The following is a 23,806-nucleotide window of genomic DNA, read 5'->3' as shown; positions in this document are numbered from 1 at the left end:
GATGTGTTCTTTTTCGGAAGTGATATCACACAATCTCCTTTCCAACAATGCGGATCAACAACCCCGACACAAAGAGAATGGAACAATGGACAAGCTGATAATGCTGAGTTCAATGGCTGCCTTCCAATCATCAACCAGAACAAAACCGTTGCCAGCAGTGGAACTGATGAAGATGCCTGCAGCAAAACACAGCAAAACCCATGTGCCACCATCGAGTATGCCCTCACTGGCTTCATTCCCCTCCTCCAATACTCACTCCCCTGAGTACTGAATCTGTCATCTCCATCGAAGACCATTCCTTCAGAGCGAAATTCATCATTCGCACAGGTTCTGCTTGCGAAACGAAGCCATGTGCCTGAAAGTCATTGACTTCAACATCAAAAAGAAGTCTTTCCCACACTTCTAACTCTTTCAAGTTCATTTCAGAAGCTCCTTATGAAGTTCCGACTTTGCAAGTTGAGGAAACAATGGGAGTGTCCTTTTCTGAATCTTACACTTTCACTATTCTTCAAGACTTGTCCACGCTTGCCTCGTCACTGAAGAACTTCCTCGAAACAATGAAATCGACAGAGCATTCGTAATGCCTCATTGACAACTTGATCCTTCTTTCTAACTCGCACTTTCAGCACTGTCTCTTCTGAATAGCTATTTCATTCAGACAAGCATATTCAAGTTCGCTTCATGTTTATTTTCTCCACATTTCATAAATCAAAGATAGTCTAATTATATAATATGACCTGTTCTATTAGAAAAAGAGATTGATCTGGAGACAAAAAAGTTGAAGCAAAAGAAAGGAAATCAAAAGAATACTATCAGAAAAGATGAAAATATGAAAAAGATAGACGAAATGATATAGTTTATGTTGTGGTTTGTATAACTGTTTTCATTTTTGGAAAAGTGTCAATAGGTGTTGAAAATTTCTTATTTTTAGATGTTCACTTGAGGTTTTTAAAAGTAAACTATTTTATTAACATCAAAAAAAAAGTTGCATCATTTTTTTCTGTTTGTGAACATGAAATATATTCGTATAATCAAAGGTTTTTCCTTTTCAACATTTAAACTTTATGCAACATTAAAAAAATCATCTTCACTTCACTTTCTTATTAAAATTCCGAAATTATTTATCACTGAAAAAGATAATCACATACGAATGAAATGAGCTAAATATCAAATTATCAAAATATATGTAAAAATTTAATCAAATTGAACATAAATGATTATCTTCATTTCACTAATAATCTTTCTTATTAATGAAAAATAAATTCCAGATAAACAAGTTTTTCACTTTAAAAAAACGAAAGATTAATTCCATACGTTAATAACAACTTCGAAAGCTTAAAAATATTAATATTTTCGAAAATAAATTGAATGAATATGTGGATGTTCCTTATTAAGAAGGTTATAAAAAATTTTTAAGCATTGCACTTAAAAATAACAATAAAGTGTAAATTTCAAACCTCAATTGAAAAGCATTTAAGTGCTGTGTTATCAAATCCAAAGATAAACTTTCAATTTGCAGGCATTAAAGTTTTAAGCAAAAAAGTTTGAATAAAAAATTTAATTATGGGACAGATCACAAATATTTGTTCTTGATATTTTATGTTGATATCTCAAAAAACTGCTCCACCCAAAAGTGTTGTTTTTTTATGTTATTTACTGTCACTTATTATCATGAAAGAAATCATGAAATTGGGGAGGTATTTTTTACACTTATGCCGATGACCTGATTAAATGTCGAGGAATCGAAGTCTTTTTGGAGGTGATTCCAAAATCAACAATGGCTGACGAAATGATATTTTATTTCTTGGAATTCTTTATTACGATTTCCAGAAAATTGAAAGAAAATGAGAATTGTGAATTCGACGAAAAAGAAAGAAAGACAACAGAAAAGAAGGCGCTTGAAAGGATGGAAGAAGAAGGGTTCGAAGATGTCGTCACCAGCTTTCATGAAACTTTAGAATTTTTTCGATGTCATTATGATAGTTTATTATCGTTGAATGTTGCAGATTATTTTGTGAATGTTTGAGAAAATGAAATGAATTGTGTTTAAAACTCAAAAACCTTTTTTCTTTTCTTTTTTTTTTTTTCTATTTTCAACATTTCATTAGATGAATTGTGAAATTAAAAAAAATTTTAAAATTATTGGGTTATTTCAAAATAACCCAATTATTTTGAAATTGTCTATGGAAATTTTGAAATTTTTGGGGAATTTTGCAATTACTCAGGGAGACAAATTTTTTCTGTGAAAAAATATTTAATGAATATATATGAAGTTTTTCAAAACATTTTATCGAAAAGTGCGCTGATATTTTTTTATTAAAATTTGTTGAAAAGACTTATGAAAAATGTTTTTAAGGGATTAATTAAAAATATTCAAACAAAACTTTCTTACTCTGTATTTTTTGATGAACAATTGGGAAAAAATCACAATAAACGATATTCATTTCAATTTCAAATATTTTTTTTGCAGGAATTCTTCCAAAAAAGAAATTTGAAAATGAAATATCTTAAAAAAAGATCTCATTGATGTATTTCAACAGCACAGCGTCTTTTCTTCTATTCTTCTTAGTTCTTGTTTCAACAAAAGTGCAGTTTCATTTGAGCTTGTCGTCAAACTTCCTGTTTAGCCTTTTTTCCTCGTTTTTCTTCATTTTTTTCTTTCATCATTTATTTCTTCCAAAATAAGTGTTTATTTTTGAAATCAAATTTTTTCATTCATAATTATCGGTTCAAAAACTTATCTTGAATAATTTCATATGAACGTTGAAAAGTGAAAAGGCTTATTGAAGACATTTTTATCTTTGATTCGGAAAAACCATTTGTTTTAAAAAACAATTATCATAATTCTTCTCTTTTGGATTAAAAACTTCTTTCAAAAAATAAACAATCTTTGAAAATTAATACCCCGAAAAAAGATATGGTATCAAAAATAATCACCAAAATATCAATTTCAAATTTATCTTCGGACAGAGTCTTTCATCATCGTCGTAAGTTAAAAAAAATCTCTTATGTCCACAAGTTTTCCACATCCAGAAGCTCTTCGTTCTCGCAAAATTCATTTTCATCATATTTCTATCCAATACGCATGTTTCGTCCAAAATAAGTGCATAAATATTTGTTATAATATATGTTCAAGCTCTCATATATTTATTTGAAAACATTTGGCTTGCTTCCTCACCGTTCTCGTCTGTAAAGAAGAAGTTGTCCAAGTTAAATAATTTGCCTGAATTACGACTTTGGGGAGGATACGGATGGAAACATCATAACAATCAATTGAATAATAAAAAAATACAACGCCAAAAATTTCTTATTCACATAGAATATATAGTTGCTCCGCAGAATTCCACAAATCAAAATGAACAACTTTTATTTTCTTCAAATAAGTATCGCATTTGCAAAGTCATCCTTCTTAGCTGCTATATTTCATTTCGTCAATCTGTCCTTGTTTATCCCTCGGAATCTCATTCCGTTTATAGTTTCTGAGCATTTGACATTGATTGATCATTCCCATCACATTATTTCTGCAAAAATAGAAAAGAAGGCTCAGCTCTGTATTGTGGCTGAATGGGCATATGAAGACAATGCGATAACAAAAAGATGGATTTATGGTATGGTGTGATGGAGTTGAGTTTTTGGGGGAGACAAGGTTTTGGAGGGAAAGGAACGATTAAAAAATGTTTTTTTGGGGAAGAAAGAGGTGGGTGATTATTTTTGAAAACATATTGTTTCATACAAAATTTTCGGTTCAAAAACTTATCTTGAATAATTTCATATGAACGTTGAAAAGTGAAAAGGCTTATTGAATACATTTTAATCTTTGATTCGGAAAAATCATTTATTTTGAAATACAATTATCATGCTTTTTCTCTTTTGCATTAAAATTTTCTTTCAAATAACCAACAATCTTTGAAAAGTCAACACCCCGAAAAAAGATATGATTTCAAAAATAATCACCCAGGTGTTTAAAGGAGGTTTAAGAGGCAAAATGGATGTGCTGGGGATGGATTGGGATAAGATTTTGAGGGGTTGTTTTTTCAATTTTTGTGAGTTGGAAGGTGCAGAGGTCGTGTTATTTGTTGGAGAAATGGAATTTGATGTGGAGGAGGTGGTGTGAGGCGAGGGGGGAACAAAGGGGCGGAAGATGGGTGGAGTGAAAGGAATATATTCTCTTTGGAGGGGACGACAAGAGTTAGATGAGAGTTGAAAAGATATAGGGAGAAGATGGAAAAGGGATTATTTTTTTTATGTATCGAGAGAAGGAGGAGGCACATGAGGCAGAGCAAGAGGAAGAGTATATGTGGATGTATGCATTGTTTGAGAGGGAAGAGGGGTTGAAGAAGAAGAAAAATGAAAGAAAATTTTCTTCATATTTTTATATAATTTATTTAGTGAACCGTTTGGTCGCGCCTCTCATTTGCAAAGCAAGGGATGGAGGCCGAGGCGGAGGAAGACAGGGAGAAGGAACATCAGGCGCAACACTTTGCATTGGAGATGTGGAAACAGAGGAAGACGAGGAGCTGACAATGGGAGGTGTCTTGCAATGGAAAGAGACAGAAAAATGATGGAGATATTAATTCTATATTGGTTGGTAGAAGGGGAATGGGAGCTGGGAAGACAGGGATTGTGATATTTGGTGGGATGGTATTGTTGTTGTTTTGAGGGGAAATGGAGAGAAGAAGAAGAAGAAGATTTGGGCAAGGGATGGGAAAGGATTCTTCTGATTGAATCATCTTCATTGCTAGTTTTTTTAAAAGAATGGAGCTGGTTGAGTGATTTGAGGAGGAGCAGGACAAGAAGTTGGGCTTTGGCTGATATTTTTTGAGGAAGCAGAAGGGAAACGAAGACGAGACAAATGGGTTTTGTTAGCAGAAATGAACGATATTTGGAGGAGAAGAAGAAAGTTTGAGAAGAATGATCATCATAAAAGATGTAGGTTTGCTTGTTTTGATTATTTTAAATTACATCGTTTGTTATTATTTTTTGATGAAACAAGGAATTTTTTAGGTTTATTTACTGCGAATATGTGCCTATAGAATATGGAAAGAGAGGATGAAAAATGCATTAAAGAAGTCAGAAAACAACAATTGAAGTGGCGCATGGAGGAGTGAGTGGGCGTGAAATATTAATGAAAGGAAAGGAAACGAAGATAATTATCTTGAAGGCTTTAGAAGGCATATCGGGCGAATCTTGTTAAAAGCCGAAAATGAAATCAAGGAATTGATGATTCAGGAGAAGAAGAAATTTGGCAAATGATTGAGAAGTGGAAATGAAATTTTTGATGGCTTGAAAGAAGAGAGAAAAGAGGAACTGGTCTGTGGTGACTTCTTTTCTTGAGGTAGAGTTGACATAAGTTGAACTCACAACTGCTTCATTGAAAAGATACTGAGAAAATTTTGAAATCAAGCTGATGTTCTTCTAATTTTTTCATCATTGAAAAAACTCCTGTGCCCATGCAAATGCTGTCTCTGGGAATGTTTGAGAGGATGAGAGAAGAGGAATGTGCTGAAGAAGAAGAAGAAGAGAAAAAGGAAGAGAAAGAAACAACGAGATTTGCATGAATCTTTGGAAGATTTTGTCAATTCTATTAGCAAAACATAATGCTGATTTATTATCAAAATGAAACTTTATTTTTTCTTTCCTTTTTTTGAACTTTTTTCTTACGTTTGCATTATTATTCTCCATGAAATATTCATTATTGTGCATGACATCAATATTTAAAATGTTTTTGAGTTTTATTTGCTCTCTTCTTTCATATTTGATGTATTCTGCAGATATTTGCAAATCAGTAATTTAAACCATTTTATTGAAATTTTGAAATGCTTTGAATAATGACAATCATTTATTGTTCGTGGAAACATTTCAATAATCGTATAAAACGAAAAATAATAAATTTTTTTTCTTCACGATTGTCACGAAAATATGAAAAATGATATATTTCACATTATTTGTTGTTAAATGTTCTGAAATTTGTATAAAACATATTTAATAATATTTATGATAAATAAACTGCTATTTTTTATTGCAAAATTTTTTTATGAAAAATTTTGATCTTCCCTCAATTTTTATTAAATTTGATATGTGTTGGTGAAACTTAAAATAACTGCCTTATTTTCAATTTTTCAGAAAAATTTCAAAATAACTTGATTATTACAAAATAATATTTTCTTAATTCAAAATTTTTCAAAAATTTCATAATTACACAAAAATTGTGCAATTCATATATTCTTAAGTGATTGTTGAGTTGTTTTTTGAAAATGTCTTTTTTTTCAAAACAAACAAATGCAACAAATGAAGAAAAAAAAAGAAAAATGAAAAGGAAACGAAAGAAAGTTAATTTCCAATTTCATCAAGAATGTGAATTGAGTGGTTTTTTTATCTGGATGGTTTTTTATTTGTGAATGAAAAAATAAAAAAAAATTTATTTTTCATGAAAGCATGTTTGTTTCAAAAAAAAAGTTCACAAGAAATAAATATAATCAATCAACTCTCTCTTGATTATTTTTCTGGAATTTTCTTGTTTTCTTTCATCTCCAGAGTTATCATCTCAAATAATTGTTTAAGTGTTATTTCCCTTTTCTTTGGTTTTTCATCCGCAAATTTTTTTTTTCCCTCAAATTTTTTCATTATCATCATTCCTGATCTTCTCTTCTATCATTTTAATATGATTTCTCCATTCATCCAAAAATTTTTAGTAGGAAATAATACTTTCCCATGAAAAACAAATCTGTGGTTCTTTTTCTTAAGGGTGACAGAAGGCTCATCAGGCAACGTGGAAAGAACAGCGTGCCATTTATTTGACAACACTCCGCTTTTGACAAACGAAGAAACAATTGTTTCAGGCAATAATGCTGTTTGCAGAGCCTGGGGAAGATCATCTGCAAATGCTTCTCTTCGAAGAGAGACAGATGAAAAAGAAGGAACGACATATTTTGTGTTAAAACTTTTTTTTGAAAACTGCAAATACTCCACGGTTGAGAGGCTGAGTGATGTGTGTGCTGTGATGGATGAAAGTGACCACATCGAAGGAGGCATCAGCGAATTTTTGCCGAGTGTCAAGCTGAGCTCTCGATGGATGAGAGTCCAGCAGAAGAAGGCAATTTTCTTCATCTTTGTTCAAAAGAGTTCGTCTTTCCACGATTACTGGAAGGAGAACATCTTCTGCGTATCTTCTGAATATTGCGTCGGTCATCCTGCCATCATTATCTTCCTAAATATTCATAAAAGAGCTGAGCATCACACACAGTTAGGCTGGAATCTTCTTTGAAGGCCATAAAACGAAACTTCTCAAAGAATAACCGTCTGCAGCAGCTGCAACGCACAATGTGGCGTTTGGCATATTCATGGGCGTTTTGTTGAACCCAGCTGGTGAATCTGAAGGATGTACAACAAGCTTTTTGGTGGTGTCTGAGAGGAGAAGTGAAAATTCGTCTGTATTAAATATCAATGAAGAAGAATATTTGTGAGTGTTATAAAGATGTTGAAGAAGTTCGTAGAAAGGCTGGAGGGTTTGTTTATTTGATACAGCTAATCGTTGAATATCAACGTTCCTTGGAAGAGACTATTAAAGGTGTGGATTCCTTTTAATGAATGAGAAGAGCGTTGACTTCGAATTTTCAATTTTTTCTTTTTCTTCTTTAAATAGTTTTTTGTCTATCAGAAATTACAGATTCCATCTAAAATAAGATAACAATAAATTGATGTTTGTTTACAAATGAAAAAGAAAACCAAATGTTTTATTTGAGTAACAGAAATGCTCACTCCACTTGAACTTTCGCAGCGAATGACATCCTTCACTGTTTTTATTCTTTATCTGTTAATAGCTCTGGGTGAACTATTTTGCAGACTTTTCTTTTGTTTTCCAAAGCTGCAATTGCTCTGTTAATGACAAAATGGCTGAATTCATGCAGATTGGCTGCATCCACTATCCTTGCCTTTCCATCTGAAACTATTGTTGCAATTCGTTCCAAACGATTTTCTATTTGCCAATAACCAAATGACATCATTTGATTTCTAATGTTTATCAATCCTTGTTCTGTTTTGTTTTTGATAACACTCATTTTAAAAAATTTTTTGGTTTTGATCATTTTTTTATTTTTTTAAAAAATTTTTTCGATCAAATTCTAACTTAGTCAGCCCCGTTTCTATAACCTAATCTCCTCGGGGATGGCACTAATCAGAGATGAAGAAGCAAACCTCCACCCTCTCCTCATCTCCACATATTGAGAGATTTTGTGCAGAAATTTTCTCTGAATTTCCGAAAACAGAAATTTTCTTTCATGCTGAAAACTGTAAAAAAGAATATGAAAAGCAGGTGGAAATAATAAATTATTAACTGTTAAAGTCACGATGAAAAAAAGAACGGAGATAAAACCGCCCTTTTCATCAAAATCAAAATATGTGAAATCATCATATTGTAGGAAAAAATGCAAGATGTTGTTCTTATTGGTTTTTTTATGATATACGATTGTTTGAGTGATTTGTCAGGTTACAAAGGTATTCTATTGATTTCGAAAATACACACACTTTCGTTTTAACATTCAACAATATGTTTGTTTGATATTTCTATTTTGAAAAGCTTGAACCAAAAAAAATGTGTGTTAAATTGTTTATTATGGAACAAATACAACAAATATTTTTTTAAAACACAGGAATAAAAAGAAGAAGATTATTCTAAAACTTTATAAACGCAAAGACATAATCTTTAACTGAATTGCAAATGAAACAAATACAGTCAAATTTAAAAACATCATTTGGTTGTGATACGCTGTTTGTTTCATTCCATTGGTGCCAAAACAGGGACTTTTCGCGAAATCCGGAACCATTCGCTATTCAGATGTTTATAACCATTTAAGGCAATGCTCATTCTCACTTTCAATAAACGCAAGACATTTTAAATTTAAAATTCTCGAAGGATAAACAAAATTTTATACGCTCCATTATCTTGTATTGATATAATTTTTCAAATGAAAAGAAATATTTAATTTCATGATATTTGAGAAATATCAAAGAAACTTTTGACGAAACAAAAGCACACTGTGATTAATAAAAAAAAGAAATAATTTTTTTAATTGATCTTTCTTGATTTCACTTTGTTATTTATCAAAAAGAAATTTTTAGTGTTTTGATCAGTTCCATTACGGATTTAGGAATATACTCAAACTGACATTTGCTTAATGCAAAAAGTTATTACAAAATCTTGTTATGGAAAAATTAAATCAAGAACGCAAAAACTTTATTATGCAAAGATAGAAATTCCAATTGCATGTGGAGAAGCTTCGAAAGCGCAATTGATTCCAAAATCATCTTGGTTCTATGAAAAAAAGCTGAAAATGATGGGCAAAAAGCAAAAAGGACTGGAATGGAACATGCTATTTCAGATTCAGAATTGGAAATTTCAAAGAATTAGGTTTTATCATAATTATCTGAGCATGAAATTGGAGAGTTTCAGATGGTAAGAAATGATTTCAGCGACTTTGGAATGGAAAACTTTTAAATGGAAAACAGAAGTTTATTTGTAATTCTATTTCAATAAAAAATGTATTTATTTAACGAAAAAGGAGAGATAAATAAATTACAAAAATCTCAGAAAAAATAAAAATTTAAGGGAGCAAAACCTTAATAAATATTTCAGATTTATTTATTCTTTAAATGCCTTTCAAAACAGACGAAAAAAGACATTTATCGTAGCTTAACGAATTATTTCAAGACGAGTTGATGCTTGCGAGTGTGTGTTATTATATAATATGATGTGTTTGCAAATGTTTGATGAAACGTTCTTGTTGTTTCAATGATAAGGTATATCTTTCGTTTGCAACTTGTTTTCGCTGAAAATATACAGGAGATAAATAATATTTAACGTGAGAAACATAATATTTAAGAATGAAATTGTTTTTTATCGAGTATTCATTCTGAAAGAAAGAAAGAAATGTTGTCAAAATATCATTCATAATCGCAATGTGAATACGTTTGTTTTAATTATTATTACAATTGTTTTTATTTTTTGGTTATAGAACGAATATGTGCGAATCTTGAAAATAATGGATATTCGACAAAAATTACGGAAAAGAAAATCAGAGCTTGCTCAATCAAGTTCAATGAAAAAATGTGATTAGTGCTTTATAAATGTGTGTGAATAAAGAAAATGAGTTTGGAAGATTTCAACTTGGAATTATTTGATTAATTTTGCTTTTCGAAATATTTTTCAGATATTTTTGCCAACTTCATTGTTTTTGAGTTATATTTTAGATTTTTATTGAAGTGTTGCTTTTTTTAAAAAAGAAGTGTCAGTTTCATAATAATTTGAATGAATTCAACACAGTATTATCAATTATGAAAAATGCGAAGTTATTGAAAAATGCAGATCGAAAAAATTAATGAAGGAAAGGATTAAAAAATATTTCGCAGTGAAACAATAACAACCAATTTAATGAAAAGTTCATAAAGAAAAAGTTGATAAATTAGACAACGTCTTTGTTGCAGGAGTGTTATTTGACTTCATCAAATAATAAAACATCAAGTATTCACAATTATTTCATTTCATTTTTCGAATCGTTTTTCTTTTTTTATTTCAAAAACAGTCTGATTCAAACAATTAATTATTCATATTTATAGGGTTAGTAATTTATCATATCCACTTTTTTTTATCGGGACCTAAATTTTCTGGCTCACAGGAGCACTTTCAGTAAAAAATAAATAATAGGAAACCTTTTTTAAACTTTTATATACTATTCCAGAAAATATTTTTTATTTTTTTTAATTTTTGTGAAAAGATCTGGAATTTTTTGTTTTATTTTTCTGATCAAAGACTTGCTCATATTTTCACGAGCTTTTTGTTTTAAGTGTTTTGAGCTATATCATTGTAAATTATCTGAACTTATTAATGCTTTTGGTTATTTTTCATTGTTAAACACTTCGTTTTTTTATCATTTTTTCCATTTCATGATTTTTTGACAAAATTAGAAACAATAGTAGAGTTTGAAATTGTCATGGATTTTCGTGTTAGAGAAAAGTTGAAAAAATGATTGTTATGTGCGTGACAAAGATTTTGAAATGAAAGAATGTGATTTGAAGCAAAAAATGCAAAAATACATAAAAACATGTTTTTTTGTAAAAAAATCACGATCATAAAAAATTAAAGATTTTCATCCTTTTGAATACCTTTGTTAATTGATAGTTTTCATATTTTCCCTTTTGAATTAACGAAAAAACTAATTTATTCAAATGTATTCTTCAATTTGTCGAAATTTAGTGAAATGGATAAAATGATAAAAAAACGAAGTGTTTAATAACAAAAAATAACCCAAATTATAAAGAAGTTGAGTTTATTAACAATAACAATACTTAAAAATCTCAAAACAAAAAGCTCGTGAAAATACGAGCAAGTCTTTGATCTGAAAAATAAAACAAAAAACACCAGATCTTTTCACTCAAATTGAAAAAATAAAATATATTTTCAGGAATAGTATATAATAATATTTTGAAAGTTTTCTATTATTTATTTTTTTCAAAAAGTGCTCTGGAGAGCCAGAAAATTTAGGTCCCGATTAATTTTTTTGGTACTGATAAATTTCTGACCCTATATTTTTATTGATGGAAGGGTAATTAACATCATTCGTTAGTATTCCTATTGGAAAAAAGAACAGTGTTACAAATTCAAATTCTAAAAATCATTGAAGCAATTAATTTCGTTGGTCTCACTTATTCAATAAAATATGATTTATCTGAGTTTATATTATAACAACAAAGATATTATGAATCAACTGAAAGTGGATTTTCAGATAACATATCAATGAAAAATTTTGAAGGTTAGAAATGATTTCGGCGCTTTTTCTGTTGTTCTTTGATTTTTCATGTCTTCCTTCTCTCGTTTTTCTGGAACAAAACCGTTCAAAGTTAACTATAACTGTGAATACACAATTTAGAATTATGAAAATAGCAAACTTAGTTAATAACGTTTTTGTATTTGAACTTATTTTTATGAAATCACGTTCTTCTGCAGAAAACTGCATATCTCCTGAATTTATTTGTCAACGTTCAGAATATTTGTGCTGCTTTCATATTCAAAAAAATAACAAAGCGTTTTTGATTCCTAATATTTGTTCCATATTTATATTGCAAAATAAGATTGCACCTATTTAAAACATTGCAATGATGACACAACAGAAATTTCAGATTTTCGCGTTTTTCCATGAACATATCTGAAAACGGATTCGACAGAAGAAAAATATGAAACTGATGTGAAATCTGAAAAATAATAGCTGATTTTCTATTTTTAAATTACTGTTGGTCAGTTTATTAATATCCTATATAGTCAGGTCTTCTATATATTTCCTTTGGTATTTGAAATATTTTGTTCTTTATCTTTTTCAATATTGACAGTAATTAATATGAGTTTATAATTTGAAACAAATATTGAATGAATAATATTCATTAAAAACTTGATTGCAGCTGTTATCATACAAAGCATTCCATCAATGAATAATCGTTTCATGGTTTTAAATAATATTGCGCGATATAAATTCTTCATTGAATAAAAGCTTGAACTATTATTTCGAACATGCTAATTATTTCCTCTGCGCTTGTTTGATTTATTGTTAATCTATTTTATCGACTTTAAGAAAATGAAAAATAATAAATTTTTATCCTTTTCATATCAATAAATAAATGTGTTTTTAAGAATTTCAAATTGATAACAAACTCACTGACGATGAACTTTGTAAAAAATTCTTTACGGATATATAGCACTTGTTTTCTTTCCTCATAGAAAAATCAAAAATATAATGTGAATGTTTGTTTCAAAAATGAAAGAAAAAACTTTATTATTAACAATTCTCAATTCCACATTCTCAATTTTCAAAATATGAAACAATGAAATTCTGAGATTTGCATCACATACCAGATTTATTCATCATCCTCGATTACGGTAACATCATCGTTCGTAGACTTTACAAAAATCTCAAAAAAATCATCAAAATTCTTTTCTGGATTTCTTCGATAAGTGAACTTTTGAAAATAATTGGACAAATTCTTCCTTTTGACTCCATGTCGAGGCAGAAAATGCCTCAAAAGTGACCAAGCTCCTTCAATTCTGTTAGGATGACACTTTGTTAATGGGTCCACAAAATGTTTTTTATGATTAACTGTTTGATGAGTAAATCCAAGAGTGTCCAATGAACTGTATGCTTTCCAACAATCAGTGTTTATTATTGTGTTCTTTTTAACTTTTGATTCAATAAGTGATTGTCAAACTGGTTTTGTGCGATTCTGTACAATTGATAAAAACATATTGCTCCTTCCTTTTGTTGCAACAGGCCTTTCAACACCACCAACAATCCATAACAATTATATCCTTCTCCCAACTTTGAATTTTCTTCTGTAAAAAGCTGCCTCATCTATTTCGACAGTTTTATTTTCTCCTCTTATTTTGAAAGGATGTTGTTGATGAAAAACGATGGCTTTCCGAAATAAAGTGAAAAGCTTTGAAATTGTGGAAATACTGACTGACGCCAAAATTGCAGCTTGCAGCTGCTCCAAATGCAACAAAAAATAAAGTGCAATAATGCATATTTTTCTCAGAAATAACTTTATTTTTTCAAAAATGGTATGACTCCTCAATGATTTTTTGCAGTGTTTGCATCTTAAATTGAAGAAATTTCCTTTTTCAAGTTAAGCCTATCTGACCTGACAAATCATTTATTGACTCGTCCGTCACCTAAAAAAAAAAAAAAAAAAAAAAAAAAAAAAAAAAAAAAAAAGTTATCGTAAAGTTTCTGAGAATTATTGATAACTCGTCAAAGTTTGATAACATAAAATTATTTTATCCAAATAGGCCCATTATAATATATTCACTGCAAATTCAAGCTATTCCTTCTTATCTCTTGTTGCTCAAAATCATGCAAAAATGTTTGTGTCCTTCGAACGCATTTTTTTATGGATTGTCACAATCTTATTTATTGTAATATTTTGTCGTTTTAAAGAAATAGAGGAGAAATTGCATTTTCTTTGATTAAAGTGACAGGATTGAACTCTCATATTTGTGATAAGCTTCTAATGCATTTCTTTTATTATCAGTTGTTAATGTTTGCTGAATAAGTTTCATTTATTGTTGTGATCCACTCTTTTTGTTTAATATATTTTCAATGTAGTTTCAACATGCAGTGAACAACATTTTGATTTTCAAAACTGTGTTTCTTTATCATTCCACAAACTTATTAAACAAGCAGTGAAATTTTGGTGAATCATTTGTTTGTTTTGTATATAATTTCTTTCATTAATGTAATTATAACATTTTTATTTTATTCATTTCCTTATGCACAAATTAGTCTTTGAAAAGAAAAATCAAATGTCAAAAATTTGAAATGTATTCATTGAGAAAAAGAGTTTGAGAAAGTTCTTGATTATTATTTGCACCGCAAATTTTTTTCATTTATTTCGTTTGATTGGACGTAACATTGAAAGTCAAAAAATCATGAATTAATAAAGTTGCATCATTCATGAAATTGTTGTTCAAAATTATTTGATTGACGCTTTTGAAGAAGCTCTGGGAGAAACTCTCGATGTTGCAATTCGATGTGAAAGAGATCATGCAATTCATTCAGATTCTTTGAACACAAGAATTTTCAAAGAGAAACGGCAGTGATTGCGAAAAAACAAGATGAGTGGATACGTAGTTTTGGGAGCTATCAAGAAAACGATCAACAGCAATTGTTAACGTTCAACAACAATCAGCAAACAAAGAAGATAACAGAAATGCTGAAACATCCGTTGCTGAAATAGGATTATGTCAAAAAGATGTGGATAACAACGATTAAAATGAAAAAAAAAAACACGAATGAATAGAGAGTGCTTCTTCAACATCTTTCACATATTTTATTCTTGCTGAAGTCTCGGCCTATTTAACCTCTATTGAACTTTTATTATCAAGAGCAAAATGAAGATTTCCGAAAGAATATGTTCAAATAAAGAGTCAAAAAAGTTGTATCGATCAGAAACAGATTTTATTCAGCAGCGAGGGAATATGTCACTAATGGATATTTTCTCTTTGCATCACTTCGTAATAAAAAAGGGAATATCCTTTATAAAGACAGTTATATTCGAGATTTTTATCCGCACATGCAATTATTACTATTAAAAGATTTTGATAGTCTTCAATCCAATATGAAGACTGTGCGGAAGAAAACATGTTGCACATTCTGATAACAGACGGAAAGAAACTTGCAAATTCAGCTTTCAGTAAATGTTTTATGCTTTCATCACCGAATGCCTTGACTTATTCTTTGTCTTTGCCCATATCAACTGTAACTTCATCGGCCTCTTCTCAACTGCCATCATCTCCAACATCACATCACTCCATTTGCATTTAACATGCGCATTTTACCAAAGAATTAATACCGAGCTGCCTCGTGAATGTCTATGAATCGAAAACATGTCCGAAGGCAGTAATCCCAACGAATGAAGCGCCGAAGGAGAGAAGACAAATCATCAAAAGAAACAAAAATCTCGTGTATGATGACGTTTCTTACGAAGTTCTGCAATCGAAAGTTATCGATGAAGAGGAAAGGCTTCTTTGAACCATTCAAAGAAAACGGAAGGCGTTTGAAGACACTGTCATAATTTATCAGCAATGACTGGATGAGATACAAGCAAAGTTTAAGAAGTGTCTTAAGTGACTGTGATTTATAAAAAAATAGTTATATTACATCATCAAAGAAGACAAATGCATATTCATTTATCTTTGGCATCTGTGTTGGAAATAATAACAAAAATATAAAAATGACATTAGCGCAGAATTTGTTGATCTGAAGCTTGAAAAGAAAACAAAATCATTTCTCCAGAACAATTGCCTCATTCACAGATCAAATAACATTCTCTTCTGCATTTAATACTTCTTCTCCTTCTTCTTCTCAATTGGGCTCTCCTGTTCATTTTTTAACTTCACTGTCAAGCCCTCCATTCACACTTGACTTCTCCTTGCTCTTCAATCCTTTTCATTAGCATGCCCTCATCTGTGTTTCACTTCAGAATGAGTCAAACGAAACAAGATCTTTCTCTTTCATCTTCTCCACAAAGAATGAACAATCCAGAGATTTTTCCTCATATTCCTCGTTATTACCCACAAGTTGCTTTCTGATCATGTCTCTTCTTTTTCTTCTTTCCCCTCTTCTTCATCTTCTTCCTCAAAGCGAAGTCGGAGGTGCCAGCAACTTCTGCTGCTGGAAGAAGACATGTGACACACGCGCAGCACCATCGCGCCTTTCTTTGCGACGTTCTCTTATTTCAACTTTTGCCAAGGAGCACACTCAAAAATCACAGAAGCAATAGACACGTCTGCGTGTGATGGAAGACTCGACACAGAAAGAAAGGCATCGAAGAACGAGAAGCTGGTTGGGCAGCTGCTGGAGAAGGTGCGTTGTCTGCAGAACGAGATCAAACCGGTCGATGCTTCGCAGTCAGAAGATGAGGAAAAAACAGAGTTTGAAAGGAAATCGGCGTATGCTGCATACGAAGCAAGTGTAAATTATTGCCCCATTTCTGATCAAGCGGACAATTTTGGTGTACCTGAAAGAGAATTTTTGAGCACTTATGACGAAATGTCTCCAATAACACGAGCTGCTTCAAACATCCTTCGTTTAACTGACATTGAGCTCTCTGCAATTGTTTCTGAGCTTCACAGAAAAATCAAAGCGAACGGCAGATTTGACGAAAGGAGCGTGGAGACAGCTGTGTGTGAGTTCATTGTTGAGTCTGCTGATCTACAAGACGGAGAGCTGGCAGCGCTGTTTGCCTGTCCGGACTGCCCTCAATCGATTGGCCAGTTTCACACTCAAACAACAACAGAGGAAGAAGCTGCTTTTGCTGAGGTATCGTTACCTTCATTGCCTTCAGCAGCAGCATCAATAACAACATCGTCATCATTGTCAATTGTTACATCAGATCCAAATTCTGCTTCCTCCTCCTCATCATCATCTTCATCCCATCTCGTCTCAGTCTTCTCTTCCATCACGTCGATGTTTGTCACTCTTCTCACCCGTTCCTCCAAGCAGCAATCACTCGAAGCTAAACGAGCACTGAAAAAACGTTTACCCATTGCGATGAATCCAAATGAACAATGTTCGACTGCCCTTGTCTTCTGCCCAAACCGCCTTCACCCGCTTTTTGAGCACTCAACACGACAAATTCTGAAGGCGAAGATGATTCGGCAGTACTTGCTGAGTAATGTGCGCCGCCCTGAATATTCGTTGAGATGTGTGTTGGACAACATCGAATGTCTCCACTTTCCATATAATGTGCATGGCTTTGCCTATGGATTGGATATTGTGACAGTTCCATGTAATTAATCATCATCTTCTTCTTCCACATCTTCTTCCTCCTCTTCCTCTTCTTCTTCCTCAAGTACTTTGCCTAATCAACAGCAATTGTGTGAGCCCCGTGCTTTCCCCTTAATAAACCTTCCGAGCGACTTCCTTACTTTGCACGAGCTGTTCTGGAGTCTGCTGCTGGATCTTCCCAAAATCTGCGGAATGCGAATTATTCCGTTCTCTGCAGCTGTCGCAGCGCTGGGCGAAACAGCAGACGTGTGCGCTGATTTGGATACTGTCGGGTGATTTGGAAGGGCTGGAGAGGGTGAAAGGAGATGACTTGTTTGTGGCTGAGGATTACGAGCTGGAGAGGGAGTGGGAGAGGGAGAGATTCAGGGAGTGAGAATGTTGTGGTGGAGAGGAAGGGAAGGAGAAGAGAGAGTCGGAAATGGAAGTGGAAGTGGAAGCGGAAGATGAAGAGAGCTAGGAGTGTGAAGAAGGAGGAATGGATGAAGGAAGCTGTCGAATGGATGCTGAAGAAGAGGAAGCAGAAGAAAAAGAAAGCACAGACCCCACAGCGAAGAGCCACAAAGGTCTGATGCAGATTCTCATCACATTTATCAAAAACAACGCAGATTGTGATGATTGTGATAATTCATCCTCCACTGCAAACAAAAGCGAAAGTCGTGTTTTTCAGCATTTGTGGGCGATTACAGCGAGAATTGACAAGCTGAAGAATGTGAATGTGAAAGAAGACTGTTCTTCTTGTTGTTTTGAGTGGTCGGATGAGCATCTGACACGAATTGGTTTTAGGGCGATGGAAGAGGAGGAGGAAGAGGAAGAGGAAGAAGAAGAAGAAGAAGAAGAAGAAGAAGAAGAAGAAGAAGAAGAAGAAGAAGAAGAAGAAGAAGAAGAAGAAGAAGAAGAGGGAGTTGAGGAAATGGAAGGAGAAAAGAAGGAGGAGGAGGGGAAAGGAAAGGGAAATAAGATGAGCACAGTTTCTATTGTAGAAGCGGATGGAAGTGAGGAGTTGAGCAGTGAAAGAAGCACTGGTTCTTTTGATATTTCTGTTTTGGATGGACAAGAATCTGGTTGTGGCTCTTATTCTTCTTCATATTCTTCTTTGCGTTTATGCTCGCATTCATTGTCACATTCATCATCATCATCATCTTCTTCTTCTTCTTCTTCTTCGTTATCTTTATCTTTGTCATCTTTTTCATCTTCCTTTTCTTCCTTTTCTCTCCTCTTCCTCTTCCTCTTTCTCTTCTTCTTCTTCTTCTTCTCTTTCTTCTTTTTCTTCTTCTTAATCCTCAAAGCCATCCTTCTTTCTGTATCTTTTCTCAAAGTGAAAGTTTTAACGTTGTCAACTTCAGCACAGCTCTTCCAATAAATACACGTGTCCTCCTGATTTGTTCCCCTCATCTTCTCTTTTTCTTCTTCACAACCAACTCCAGGTACTTCCCATATCTCTTTCCTTTTTTTCATTTCCAAGGCCCTCTCGTTATCTCTGTCCTATCTCACTTGATCCTCTCAGAGCATCAAACATTCATCTCCATCTTCAAAATTTTCACACATTTTCGTGGCACTTCTGCGATTTCATCAACAATTGTTCTCACGTACTTGTCTCTCGCTTCTGTGCAACTGTTTTATGCACTTGAAATCTTTTGTTGAATTCCTTTTACTGACGAAGCACATCACAATTCAATTTCTGCTCTTTGCTGCAAGCCTAATGCTTTTGCTATATCTGCTTCCTCTTTAACAAACCTCAGCCCAGCCAGTCATGCACCTCTTCAACCATTGCAGCTTTTCTTTTTGCAGTAACGCCATATTCAGTTTGATTCTTTCCGTAAACAACCTGAATTCTGTCGGATAGACACATTTTTTGTCATTTTTCTTTCTTTTTTCTCTGCCTCTTCTTGCTCCTCCAACACCGTCAGTGCAATTGCTTCAGGAAACAGAGTCACATCCTTTTCTTCAACGTTGCAGCCAAAGGTGCCTATGTCACAATCTCCACCACTTCGCATGTTGCAGCATTTCCCATTTATTCTTTTTAAAAATGTCTTTCATTGCGCAATAGTTTTGTTTTCCAGCTTTAGAACAGCATTCGTTATAAAATGATATTTTATTATCTGCCTATCATAAACACTAATCAAGATCATTTGATCAGACCGATTTTTTATTCATCTCATCGTTTTTTTTTCACATAATCACATACTACTGAATGATTCTCATGTCAAATAAGATGTTCATGTTTTACTAAAATAATAGTTGTTATTCTAGGAATTCAATTTTTGATTTTCATTAAATGAAATGAGAAATAACTCAATCATTTGAAAGATGTGAAAAATAACAAACGATGGTTATTTGATTTCAAAACGAATGATTTGTTAATATCATTCACAAGAGAAGCAACGAATTTAGCGAATCAAAGGAAAGCGAATGTCTATGATCACCTACGATTCGCTTCAGTCTTGAAAAAAATCGTTCACAGGCGGATTCGCTACAAGGAGATGTTGCAATGCAAAAACAAATGTTGGCATAAATTGTTTCCGCTTCACCAAGCGATGCAATATGACTGTAATATACCTGTAAACTCTCAAGGAAATAAACTGATGTTGTAGTAAGTGTGTGAGTTTTAAATAACGATGCGAATTTTTTTCTCGTTTCCTCAGTTAACTGCCCCAGTGAATTATTGATAATAGTATTAAATGATTTAAATATTCTGAAATACCAATTTGATGCAATTGATATCTTAATTGAATCGACAGCTTCATCCTCCTTCCCCTTTGTAATTTCGTGAATAACTTTAAGTTTTTTATTTGTACCGGCAAAAATCACATCATCTTCGTCTTCATGGTAAACATCTTTGTTGAAGTCGCTTATGGCATGATAATCCGATTCGTCACTGAGCGTTTCTTGAGAAGATATAAGAGAAGATCTTGTTTCAACAAGGGTTGAAGCTTCATCATTTAATATTTCATCATATTCGTCATTTTCTGATTGCTCCTCTGCCTCTGTGAGTCCAAGATAATCTGTGGCATTTTCTTTTTCTGAAAAAATAGCTTCTTCTCGCATATGTGAAAAAGAAATCTCTTTCTTTTCAAATTGTGAAACAATTAACAAGAGATCTTCAATTTCTTTCTGAATATGCTTATATGATGTTACGGAATTTTGTTTTTCCTCAATTAGTTGCTTGTTCGAACTCGGACGGACATGCTCGGTTGATGATTCATCTCTCAAAATCGTTGATAATGCCTTTTGAAATCTACTCACAGACAAGGGAAAAGCGGTTGATTCTTTATCTTCTGCAAAGGTCCTGCTAACACACGTTTCTTCATTCTGTGATGATGAGTCAACAGACGATGATGATGCTCGACCTTGAAAACAGTTGAAATGTTGTTTATTGAGTTCAAAAATGGGGAAAAAAGAAACTATCAATTATGAGAATATTTAAATGTTTGAACAAACTATCTTTTCTCATTTCTTCTGAATTAAAAAACATACAACAAAAATCATCACTGATAAGTTTATTTTTTCCTTCTGGTGTTAATGCATAAGCGAGTGCAATTAGATCCCCTCTTTCGCCTTCCAAAGTGTAGTTGAACAGATATATCCAAACGTTAACAATTGCATTATGCCAATGATCGGAACGAAAAGGGCTTAATTCAAGAAGGTTATTGAAAAAAGACATTACCTCTAGAATTTTTGGAAAAACATTTCCAAGCTTGCTGTTGTCATCTTCAAAAAATAAATGCAACTTTTTTAAAGGGAATAACAAAATTTCCGCTTTAATTGCATTTATAATACTCTGACTATCCATTAGCTTCGATTCCAATATAATTTCTCTGCTTTTCCTTATGAACAAGCAAATATCTGTCAAGCACAACCATCTCGTCAGTGTGAATGTTGGGCATTTTGCAGGGAACATATGTTGTATTGATGAGCTCCTTGATAATTTTGAGAACTCAATAATTATATCCTTGATTGATTAAAGAAATGGGACTTCTTGAAAAGAATGTGTGATTGTTAAGTTGATTAAATGATTAAAACAATAAACATGAAAAGGTTTGACATAAAAGTTCAATAAATCGATTTCACGATCAGAATCGTGTGATAAATCTTGAAACGCTTTTTTTTGAGCTGCTAAGCCGTCACTGCAAATGCTTCTGACTTCACCTCCGCAATTTACAATCTCCGAAATGCACCTTTCAGCAAGATTTTTGTAATCATCAGAAGAATAACATGCTTGTTGAAAACTCCAAAATCCAGGAGTTGATTTTTCTGCATGAATAATAAATGAAATGATTGTGCACTTTTAATTTGCGATTTTCCCTCCATCGATCATCAGAGCTATGTATTTGTCCTTTATTAATCTGGATCTTTCTTGAATTGCTGTTGTTTTCTTTTCGTTTATTAGTCTTTTTATTTTCCACTTTGATAAATACGGAAATATTTCTGTATGTTCAGCAGTTGGATTTGTCTGTGCCTTTTGAATCAAACTCTTCACAAATGTGTTAAACTCAGATGAACCCGCTGACAAGAACGATATATTGCATCTGGAAACAAAATCTGAAAATTGATCTGTCAATTGTTTGTTGTCTTTAAAAGACTGGTTGTGCTCTTTAATAGAAATAATGGTTTGTTGTACTTCTTTTTGCTTTTTATTGATCCAAAAGTCCAACGTTGTTGACAACAATGCACATTTGTGTTGTTTGACTGCAGCTGAAGTTTCTCTACCTGAACATCCGCATGCATATCCCTTCTTTTCGTTGGGACACAAAAACATTCTGTGCCCATCAGCTTTTGTTTTGAAATCTGATTTAACCTCATAGTAGCAAATCCATAAGAGATCATTTTGAATTTTTAAATGAATTTGAGACATGATTTCTTCTGGTCTATTTGGATGCTTGAAGCCTGTGGCAATGAATTTATTTAATGGATAAAAGAAAAGAAAAGTCGTAATTATTTTATAAATAAACGAATCATTGAAACATTGAACATCCTCATCTGTGGAGGCTAATTCCAATCGAACAAAACTACAATTCGCTTTATCCAATTCGTCAATTTTTTTTACGAATGCATTTTTCTCGATTTAATAAAAAAATTATAATGTCAAGAGTTCCATGATTGCTATTATCGCACACGATTGAAAAGTCCTCTAATGATTTTTGGAGTCCTACGGGAAGTTCTTTTATAAATAACGAACGATTAACAGCCATTGAGACGAAAAAATGAGTTGATTTATGTTTTTAAATCTATTATATATCCGCAACTGACACTGTGTGACAAATATGATCAAAATTTGTCAAAAAATTTTTTCAATTCAGTTAATCATAGTATGTATTTCATTTAACATTCCATTTTGTTTTTTCATTGAAAGGGAAATATATTTGAATATAATATGGAAAATGACAAGTCAAAATGACTCGTCCGTCAATTTGTCACTGACCCGAAAAAAACTTGTCAGGTCAGACAGGCTTATTTCAAGTTGAAGATTCATGTATTTTTTGCACTTATAGCAGCATAACGATGACTTTATGTAATTATTGTTTTGAAGCCACTTCATAGTCTTCAACTCGTCTTGAAATAATTCGTTAAGCTCCGATAAATGTCTTTTTTCGTCTGTTTTGAAAGGCATTTAAAGAATAAATAAATCTGAAATATTTATTAAGGTTTTGCTCCCTTAAATTTTTATTTTTTCTGAGATTTTTGTAATTTATTTATCTCTCCTTTTTCGTTAAATAAATACATTTTTTATTGAAATAGAATTACAAATAAACTTCTGTTTTCCATTTAAAAGTTTTCCATTCCAAAGTCGCTGAAATCATTTCTTACCCTTCATCCTTCACCTCCAGCTCCACAAAAATTCTCGAATGCAATATTGCATTTCTGTGTGCGCGCTGATGGCTCATGTTTGAGTCATTATTTGCTCTGGCCAAACAGGTAGATCCCTGCCAAGTTTTCGAATCTGCCTTCATTTTCCATCAAATATCATTACGCTAGCTCCGGATGGATCACAAACGATTTATTAAAGACGATTTTTATCAATGATTGGTTGATTCAAATAAAAGAGAAGATGAAGCCAACTCGCTTGCTGAAAGCATAAATTCTGATGGATTATCGCGTTGCGCATTTTTGCCCCGAAGATATTACAGTTGCTTGAAATTCCCATTTTATAATTAAGTTTTTCCATCCGAATATGACTCTTTTTCTACAACCTTGTGACAGTCGCATTTTTTCCAGGATCAAATCTGTGCTTAACAACCAGCTTCATATTCCACATCCTTTCTCATTGTATTCTAATATGTTTGTTTTGTCACAAGTTCTTCCTGATGCTGTTGTGGCAGCAATTCATCCCACAACAATCAGAACTGCTTTTTTGAAAACAGGCATTTGGCCTATTACAGCAGCTGAAGTTCTATCACGAGTTAGTGAATCTTCAAAACAAATCTCTGGAAAGTTGATTGTTTTAAAGTCATCTGTGGATCTTCAGTCAGAATTGTTTGAGA

At 32.5% G+C, this 23,806-nt stretch overlaps 4 protein-coding genes across 4 annotated transcripts; 2 read left to right on the top strand and 2 right to left on the bottom strand.

Moving 5' to 3' along the window:
- Positions 1 to 4,244: 4,244 nt before the first annotated feature.
- MONOS_14700 (uncharacterized protein) lies at positions 4,245 to 4,562 on the top strand (the record flags this gene model as incomplete). Its single annotated transcript, XM_067867526.1, has 1 exon — positions 4,245 to 4,562. The coding sequence occupies one exon, from the start codon at positions 4,245 to 4,247 to the stop codon at positions 4,560 to 4,562; it is 318 nt and encodes a 105-aa protein (XP_067723507.1).
- An 11,569-nt stretch (positions 4,563 to 16,131) lies between these two features.
- MONOS_13673 (uncharacterized protein) lies at positions 16,132 to 17,336 on the top strand (the record flags this gene model as incomplete). Its single annotated transcript, XM_067866397.1, has 2 exons — positions 16,132 to 16,192; positions 16,291 to 17,336. The coding sequence occupies 2 exons, from the start codon at positions 16,132 to 16,134 to the stop codon at positions 17,334 to 17,336; spliced, it is 1,107 nt and encodes a 368-aa protein (XP_067723506.1).
- Positions 17,337 to 18,398: 1,062 nt separating this feature from the next.
- MONOS_13675 (uncharacterized protein) lies at positions 18,399 to 18,782 on the bottom strand (the record flags this gene model as incomplete). The annotated part of the gene is made up of 1 exon (XM_067866398.1): positions 18,399 to 18,782. One exon carries the CDS (start codon positions 18,780 to 18,782, stop codon positions 18,399 to 18,401), a length of 384 nt encoding a protein of 127 aa, XP_067723505.1.
- Positions 18,783 to 19,969: 1,187 nt separating this feature from the next.
- Positions 19,970 to 20,372, bottom strand: MONOS_17927 (uncharacterized protein; the record flags this gene model as incomplete). Its single annotated transcript, XM_067870896.1, has 2 exons — positions 19,970 to 19,973; positions 20,029 to 20,372. 2 exons carry the CDS (start codon positions 20,370 to 20,372, stop codon positions 19,970 to 19,972), a joined length of 348 nt encoding a protein of 115 aa, XP_067723504.1.
- Positions 20,373 to 23,806: the final 3,434 nt, after the last annotated feature.

The sequence above is a fragment of the Monocercomonoides exilis genome (assembly GCF_001643675.1).
Source record: "Monocercomonoides exilis strain PA203 chromosome Unknown scaffold37-1059404, whole genome shotgun sequence".
Lineage (NCBI taxonomy): Eukaryota > Preaxostyla > Oxymonadida > Polymastigidae > Monocercomonoides > Monocercomonoides exilis.
The sequence above is the reverse complement of the archived record's forward strand: the minus strand, read 5'-3'. Positions and strand labels throughout refer to the sequence as shown.